This window comes from Acyrthosiphon pisum, chromosome A1 (assembly GCF_005508785.2).
Source record: "Acyrthosiphon pisum isolate AL4f chromosome A1, pea_aphid_22Mar2018_4r6ur, whole genome shotgun sequence".
Classification (NCBI taxonomy): Eukaryota; Metazoa; Arthropoda; class Insecta; order Hemiptera; family Aphididae; genus Acyrthosiphon; species Acyrthosiphon pisum.
The window spans coordinates 446,289-455,916 of NC_042494.1; the positions used below are offsets into that span (position 1 = coordinate 446,289).

Genomic DNA, 9,628 nt, shown 5'->3' on the forward strand with positions numbered 1-9,628 from the left:
AAAAAAATGAAAATGAAAATGTCTCTAAACAGTTCAAAATAAATCAAAATATTTTGAAAATGTTATCGTGTATAGAAAATGGAAATATAAACAAACCATTGAAAATTTCATGTATCTACGGTCTTTTGTTTTAAAGTTACACCAAAAACCAAATTCAATTTTGTGTAAAAATTCCCGTTTTTCCTTAATTTGTCTTGTTTTTTACGGCGCTTTTGAAAATTACTGGGAATTTTAAATTTTGACCTCCCCAATGTCCCAACGATATTCACTTTCCAATCGAACAAGATATTGAAGTTGATAATCGAAGCATTATTTCGACTACTTATCGTGTACACACACAAAAAAAATAAATAAAAAAAAAAACACATCATTGTAAAATCAATACATCCATCGTTCCACTCAGTATCTAAAATATCAAACAGCATAATACTAATATACTATATATTATTATATAATAGTGTTAATAAAATAATTAATAATTCACAAGTAAACATATTTCTGGCCACAACATTTTGGTGCCCAGGGCAGTTGTACCCATGCCCCCTCCCCCTAAATACGGCCCTGCACTTAATATAAAACGAGAATTAACGTTAGTCAATTTTTTTTAATTATTCTTATTATTTATTACCAATTCTACCATGTTTACATTTATTAAAAATGTCACTAGATATTACTTTCACCAACTGACTACAATAAAATAGTTTTTCATATTTTGATGTACGGTAGAAAAGTGATCAACAGGATGGCCTTAATAGTTTTTACCTTTACCAAAACATTGAATCTTTCAACCACACGATAAATGCCTCTAGTGATTTATACATTTTGAGTTTGCTGTTTTCCACACATTTATGTTCAATAATTTAAGTTTCATGCAATTTCATACTTAGTTTTATACATTATGTACTCCTTAAAGACTTTTAACCTTTTTAATTAAAACTACAGATTCAGCTACATTTCAAATCTTTAAGGTACATAATATAATTTCCAAGCAAAAATAAATTAATATTCTAATAAATAATACTAAATTCACCCGAATCATGTACGCACTACGTAATAAGATTTCAAAATCTTTTTTTTAAGTATACAGTATACTTAGGAGAAAGTTCAGTGAACTTTTTATATTTTAACACAATGTTAGGTATTTTTCATTTATTATTACTAATTCACATCAATTTTAATTAATTTAATCAATTATAATTCCGAAATTATTTTATTATTTGCACAATATTTTCAGGTACAATAGTCATTTTCAAATATTATATGCAAGTAGGTAAGTACAAATCAATACAATATATCTATTAGACGTATGATTCATATTTTTGTTTTTTGATAACATATGTCTATAATACATACGTCATTTGTTAATGCAATGAAAGAGTAACTCCGAATGTATGTACCGAAAAATATTAAGACTGTTTAAGTTTGTTTTTGTAGTATAAATATAATGGCAGAGATTAGACAATCGGAAAATTATATATTTATATGTATAAAAAGTAATCACTATTACTTTCAATAATCATAGGGTAGGTTACTATTTATACATAACATCGAAATAAAATAAATCATATACATGACAAATGAAAAATTGGTTTAACAACTGTATGGTTGATACAATATAAATGCTTTACGATTTTTATGTTTTTTTTTTCTTAAAATGTTTCATTTTGAAAAAACAATGTTTACAAATTGTTAATTCTTTTCATATCACGAAATAGAACAAAATAATTATAAACCTATTCTAAGCCTATATAAATTGTTCCGAAATCAATAAATTAAAAATTAAAATTATTCTTGATCCTTATTAAATAAATGTAAAATTAATGGCGAAGTATATAGTATGAGATACAATTAATTTGTATTTAATCTTCATCCTCAACTTCTTCTTCCTCTTCCTCGTCATTTTCTTCTGCAGATTCCTCTTTCTCTACCTTTTTTGCTGGTGGTCTGCCTCGTCCTCTTCCTGACGACGGAGCCTGTAATGTTAATACATTTTTTGTTAAATGATTAGAAGACATACTAGAAGACATACAAAAAAATCTATTATGAACATACTTTGGCCTTCTTTTGACTCTTCTTTGGCCTTCCTCTACCTCTTTTGGCAGCTGGTTCACCATTTTCACCTTCTTTTTCAATCTTCTTTTCAGCTTTAGCTGGTAGTTTGCTTGCTGGTCTGCCACGTTTTTTTGTTTCTTTAGAGTCTTTAGAGTCTTTGTCATTTACCTATAATTTGCCACATATTAGTTAATAATTTTCTAGTACAAGTTTACATCATGTAAGTCTTAACAAAACATACGTCATTCAGTTTTGGGGCTCTTCCACGATTCCTCTTTTCTGCAACAACTCCATCGTCAGACATTATGTTTATTTTTTTATGAGATCGATATAGTCAATATTCTGAAAAAATATAATTAACACATCATTAAATAATAAATATTGAAGGATAAAACAGTCTAAATATATAAATTAAATTTATCTGTTATTGCAGAAGTTGTCAACACAGATATAGATTATTTTTTAATTTTGAAATTTTTAGAGCTTACAATTGATACAAGTTGTTGTGCATAATAATACAGCATTGAAATTATTCAATATTAATCAATGCATTATTATCATACAAAATTAAAAATAAATTAGGACAATAAACCCACATGTGTTTAAAGGCTTACAAACAAACCGGGTAAATTTGTGTTCAGCAGATCCAATTTTGTGTGTTTAGCTTTATATTAGAATAAATCGATCATTTATCAAACTTTAAAGTAAGATTAGTATCTATGTTTTAGGTACCTACATTGGTTTTTTAGATTTTACATTATACATTTTATGCGAGTCGAGTATGGAAGATAATATTACCAACTTAAAAATGCTTACTATTTAATGTAATATATTTTTTAAGTAATAGTTACTGTTAATACTTTGTTTTATTTTTATATTTTAAATTTAACGATAAAATAAAATAAATAATAATATATATAGGCAGGTAAAGACCAAGGAGTAAATGACTAAAAAAAAGTGTATTAAAAAAGAAAGGAATTAGAATTTATTTTATCACCAACAATAAATTTTTATTAATATTACCTATTATATAAAAATAAAACAGATTATACTTAGGTTATTTATTTTAGGAGGGGAGTTGTATAAATCTCTAAGCCATGTAGTTTACAATACGCGGATTTTTCGGAGGGAGCTCGACACCATCTCACCTACCCACCCATCATAAACGAGTAATAACGACATAAACCTATAGTCGAGAGTCGAGGCTAGACCGCCGGGTCACTGTTTCTACCGGGGAGCAGCTACTAATTACTATTTATATTATGTACTTGTCCGTTGGAAAGGGCCTAGGAACGCCGAGGAATAAATCAATAAAGCCGCCAATTTAATAAACATACACGAAATCCACAGACTATACGTCACATTGTTTTACGGCCACAATAAAAATTAATAATTTTACATTTTTATGAAGGTTATTAAAAACGTAGTACCTACCGTTATATTATATTACTGTACATTAATCGCTCGGGAAAATAAATAAAATACCCAAGCAAAAAAAATTGTTTCCCAATGCCAATTTTTTGAGATTGACGAATACAATACCCGTTGTACGTACGCGCCCGCGTCGATCAATTAACTCCATCGAATTAAAAATGTTACGTACGCGCGTCGTTGTACTTTGTTTATTATTTATTATTTAATATATATATTTTTTTTATGAACCCGATTGATTAGAAATGAATACGAACGCTGTTGTCAGCGATATTCCAGAAACGGAAACAAGGAAAATATCAACAAGTTCGATCAAAGTACGTCGTTCCGATAAAATAAATAATACAAAAATATACAGAGCAACGGTGACCAAGAAACGCGTCGAGGTAATAATATTATATTATTATTATAATAATAATACGCGTGTTCCAACACATTTAATTCTCGCAATTAGTGCGCCCTCTCTCCGATCGATACTCACACTGCAATCGTGATTGGCCGAATCGGAACATCATTTTTTATAAAACGTTATAAAAACAACTATACGACTTACGAGGCGTTGAGGAAACACGGTGACGAGTAAAGCAGAAGGGTCGCGAAATGTTTCGACCCTTACCCGGCGTATACTTGTATCCCCACATCCCCCGCGAGGGAGGAACAAGTACGATTTTTTCGAATCCGCACAATCGAGATTTTCCTCTCACCCCACCATCATTGGACATATTGTGAAATAAGTTGTCATGTCACACAAGCTTTGTCATTCGTCCAAACGGTGTTTACAGCGGGAACCGAGGGGGGAGGGGGCTTGCTTACAATGACTTTTCCCGCTCGAAAATTTATTTTTTTCATAAACAAAAACGGTTTTAGCGCGATAAATAAAAGAGCATATTTTATATTTTTAGTATGAGACGTCGTAATGATGACCTATCGCATTACTAACCTAATTATTTTTATCGACATGTTTATACTTATCCCGTAAAATCCCACAATATATTATAATATTACCTATAGTTATTAATTAAATTGGATTGGTAATCTCAACACGTGTACAGGTATATTAATATTATTATATATTTTATATTTATATAATATTATTTGTTAACTTATATGCTATAATAATATATAATATATTCATAATTAATGTTACAATGGCGCTATAACGACTACAAACTCGATACAAAGAAACACAAATTAATAACTGAAAAAAAAAATTCTAATACGGCACCAAATCCATTGTCAAAAATCTGTCTTAATAGGCAAACAAAAAACAAACCACCATTTCCTAATGCGGTGGACAAAGCAGGTAAGTCTAAACAAATTTTAACATCCCGATCCCGCCCCCAAAAAATCAATACGCACACGTAGTCACACGAACATATACTAATAAACGTAATACGCGTATACGCGGCGCGGGTTCCCTCCAGAAATCTGGTAGGCTCGACGGCGGCGGCCGTTAAATTTTAAGTCCCGCGGCCGCCGTCCGATTGGGTCGCCGTAAAGATGAACAGAGTGGATCATCGATCGACGATAGATCCGATTGAACAACCCTCCCACCGATTACAAACAAGGCATTAGGTAATAACGAAAATAACGGTGGAAAGAAAAGTCAAGAGAACACGCACGGCCATTTTGGTAGTTATGCGCCGGGTAAAGAAACGACAAACAAAGGAAAATTGCGACGCGCCAAGGAGGAATAACAATAATAATGACGGTGATGGTAAATAAGAACACGGCCGCCGCCGCCCGGATCGGTGATATTATTTATCAGCGCGACAGCCGACAGGGAAACCGCGAAAACGGTATCAGTTCGGGCGCCGTCCAAATTAATAATTGTAAAATTAAAGTGCGCGCGCAATTACCGGCGGCAGCGGCCGGTGGCGCGCGCGCCTTGCGAGTGTGTGACGTCTATTGCCGCCGCCGTAAAATAATAACAGTGAAATATGTGCGCGGATTTACGCAGTTTCGAATAATTGTTTTCGTTGGCATCCCACGAAAAACCGTAAAGATCACTACGTACGACCTACGAATACGATAAACCGACGAAAAAGTAACTACGAAACCGTACCGCGGCGATTCGGTATAAACAAAACAAAAAAAAAACCCCGTAAAACATAATATTACGAGTTAATTATTATTGTTGATAATAATCGTTAGTTCATACGATACCTGGATATGGCAGCGGGGGCGGCTTTGGTGCGTTGAAAACGTACAAAAAATAAAACAATTATGAAGTGTGCAGCTTTGATATTCACCACCGGCGAGGAGACGCGGAGCGGACGACTTGAGAAGGAACAGAGAAAAAGCGTATACACTACACACTATAAAGGCGGCGGTTTGTGAATGGCAGTTATCCCGCCGCCACCGTCGTTGTCGGCGGCGGCGGCGGTGGCGTGCAGTGTCGCCACGGCGGCCGCGCAAACGGTAAACCGCTCCGCGATGACACTGCGCGACCGCGCGCGCACGCCAACGGTCGTTCTAAACCATAGTACACCACTTGAATGTAATATTCTCGAGTTTATACCGTACACAATATTGTATTAACTATTATTTAGGTATACAGGGTGTTTCAACAAGTATGTTCACCCCCCATTTTTTCCTAATTAAACTATTCAAATTATGAATTATTGAATTTTTCAGTCGAGGGCCATATTTTCGATTATTTAGATTTTATACACCATTTAAGGAGTGTCCTGTGGTATATATGGTATAGTATAAACTTACTTTACAATTAAAGAGTTGGTACCTTTATGACTGAAAATTACTGTTTTGAAAATATATTTCTGAACAAAAATTTGAACATGCAGTTTCTGCGTCAGTAAAATGTTTGTACTAAGGATAAAAGTCCTAACAAAAATGTTTAAAAATATATAAAATAGATGTAATATTGGATCTTGAGTAATGCATTGTTATTATTAATTATTATACTCTTAAAATTATAAAACATTGATAAATAAATATAATTCCTAAAATGTTCAAATCATTATTGACCCTATCTTCCAAACCCATTATTATGGACCAATTATTCTCTGTTCACAAATTTTTATAATTCACTCGTTCAGATTTCGATTTAGTTAGGTAGCTACAATGTACATGAACGTTTTTTTACTAACAATTTGAAGAAAAAGAGTGATTCTCATAAAAAAAAGAGTTGTTATCTCCACAGAATACTCTTTAAATGGTGTAAAAAATCCAAGTATTTGAAAATAATAAATGGTCGGTAAGTCTCAAGCATATTTGCAAATTGTTTATTAAAATTTAAAGGTAATAATGGGGTGAGTATGCTTGGTGAATCACTCTGTATAATATTATGATTTTATTTTTATTATTATAATCGAATGGGCCCCGCCATTTTGCCCATTTTCCCGCCTCGGACGGTTAGTTGGCGGGTGGGTTGCGTCGTTAGTTTGCTTCGACCACCGGCCGTCTATATAGTACACTATACCACGGTCATGGACGACGCCGCCACTGGGTGTCCGACCGGACCAAGGACAATTTATTATTTATTATATTCACGAATTGTGTTTGTGTGCGCGCGTCCCAGACGACTGCTACCCCCACTGCGACCGTATGACACTATGACTACATCACGCCGTTTTATGTGGACATGTGGTACGTTTCGGCGTTCGTCTGTGCAACATGGGCCACTCGCTAAATAATAATAATATATTGTTCTATTATTATTATTATTACTATCATTGCGTATACAACATTACATTTGAGTTTTATTCGTATTCGAATATTTTCTACCAAATGGTATTTTTTATCTTTGTTATAATTTATAATACGTCACGCGCATTTTAAATATATCTAAACGACATCGATATGACGATATATTATATATTTAAAATAGTCAGTGGCGAGCTGAAGCCCTCAATTTTGACGCAGTTGCGTCAACTTTTCAAAGGGGGTGGTGCCACCCCGTGACTGTGGCGCAAAATTACATGCTAAAGCCTGACCTCTTGGCTGTTTTGATCATATTTTATTTACATCATAACATTATTATAAGTAAAAAAGGATAATGGTGGTGGTAAGTACTTAATTATGAAAATGCGTCATTTAAAATTGAAGTTCAGTCCGCCATTTTATATTTTGACGTATTGTGTGTGGAGGCCGCGTATTTTAAAGACAATGCTACAATCCACGTCCATCTACAGTGTATGCACACCAGTCACCGTGGACAAGAGCGCCCCCTTGTAGATGATAGAGGCCTTCAGTGGGGTGATAGAAACTAGAAATGCCCACTTATTATTTTTTGAAACAGATCGACCACTATCATTTTGTACACACTTATGTATCACATTCGATTTGATTTCTGTTAGGAATTTTTGAAGTGTTTTACATGGCATCTATAATTATTATTGCATGAAAAATAGTTTTAAATGTTGAACTTTGTGCTATACCTATATATACTCCATCAGCATCGCTGCAGTGTTAATAGGTATATTATATTGTTATTTGTTGTTGTACCTACATAATATTATGATATACTGATATAGTATTAATTAATCAAAAATAATTCAATTTCAAAATATATTATATAAAAAATGATTCATTCGTCTGTGAACGTATAAATGTGAACTTAGATAGATAGATTATTCATTGGAATAAATTATAAAATCCTAAGCCTAACATAAAATTTAGTCCGCTTTGCTATGTATGCGGTAGCCCGTGTTTACGGTATTCAAAAAAGAACACTGAAAAAAGAACAATTTTTAAAAATTTAAAATATACCTATTAATTGATTAGGTATCGGAAAAAAAACACTAATATCAAATTAATATTACCTAAATCACCATTCACACTGTAACTCAAAAAAAAGCTAATAAGTAAAATTGTCTATACATTCACATAAATGCTTCGTTATTCCTATACAAAATATTTTATAAATCATTTGACATACATTTTAGTGTAGTAAAAAAGTTAAAAAAAAATAATTAATAATAATCGAAGTTGAATCAAAGTATATTATGTATGAGTCTTTTTCCGTTCAATGTCCAATAATTAGTTCTAAAACTTGGGATATTTCACTTTTTGAATTTTAACTATTGAGTTTAGTAATTAAAATATGAAAAATTTATTTTTATACAAGCACACTTAAACTTCTCTTCTACATAATAAGTGTTTTTACTCTCGAATCACTCAATAAACCATAATATTGGAATTACAAAAATTAATTTTTATAACATTTTCCATACTACTGATATTTGATACCTCTTAATGTTTCTTTAATTTTCATAATCAATCAATCTATTTTTAATTTTTAAAAATTATTTTTTTTCCGTGTCCTTTTTTTCTTTGGTCTTATTTCCGGGATGCAATTTTATAGCCGTACCGCCACGTAGGTATACTTTAAAACTTAAAAAACCAGAATTTGAATAAAATATTCATTATTTTGGGGAAAAAAATGGTAGTAAGGTGATTGTGCATTTGTGCATGCTTGATGAATCACCCTGTATATATGCCTAACTTCTACATAAATATCATATACCACTACCGACTAAACTGATATTTTACCTCTCGCGGATGGTTACAGTATAGTAACGGACACATTAAGAGGGTGAAAAAAATTCAGAAAAAAACACGAACCGCCACTACAATAATAAACATTATATTACATATTAGATAACAATTTATTGTACTACGCTGAAACGGTTTTGAAATAATTATTCAGGCCATTAATTTTTCACACGTTTATTTTCGTCCAATATATCGATTTCGTATATTATTGTTAATTTTTAAACGACAAATCTCGATTCCATCATCGTTTGTGTACTGAAATTAAATTATACCCTAAAAATCGTCTACGCTATATAATTACTCATAGTGTATAGAAAATCCGAACCTTGAATAGAGCATTTTAATAATTACAAGTTGTATGCTCTATACACTCAAAAATACATTTTATGCTTTCTCGACATTTTTGTCGATATCTTGTGACCGTATCGAACCTTTGCGCATAATGGCGCCGCTTCTGGTCTATTCAATATACAATCTACTTGCCATAATTTAACTAAACCGTTCCACAACACATATTTGCCAAATAATCACACCCACGACCCACACGTATCAATTATAATTTATAAACTGAGTCACAAAGTCATTAACGTATCTGAACTCGTTCGGTAAATATCGTAACAAATATAAC

At 32.3% G+C, this 9,628-nt stretch overlaps 1 protein-coding gene across 1 annotated transcript; it reads right to left on the reverse strand.

The window, feature by feature from the left end:
* Positions 1–1,134: 1,134 nt before the first annotated feature.
* Positions 1,135–5,824, reverse strand: LOC100159520 (high mobility group protein A-like). Its single transcript, NM_001161930.1, is given in 4 exon segments — positions 1,135–1,973; positions 2,053–2,220; positions 2,294–2,394; positions 5,650–5,824. Coding segments are annotated over 3 exon segments (345 nt in total). The 5' UTR covers positions 2,357–2,394; positions 5,650–5,824; the 3' UTR covers positions 1,135–1,859.
* Between the last annotated feature and the right edge of the window lie 3,804 nt (positions 5,825–9,628).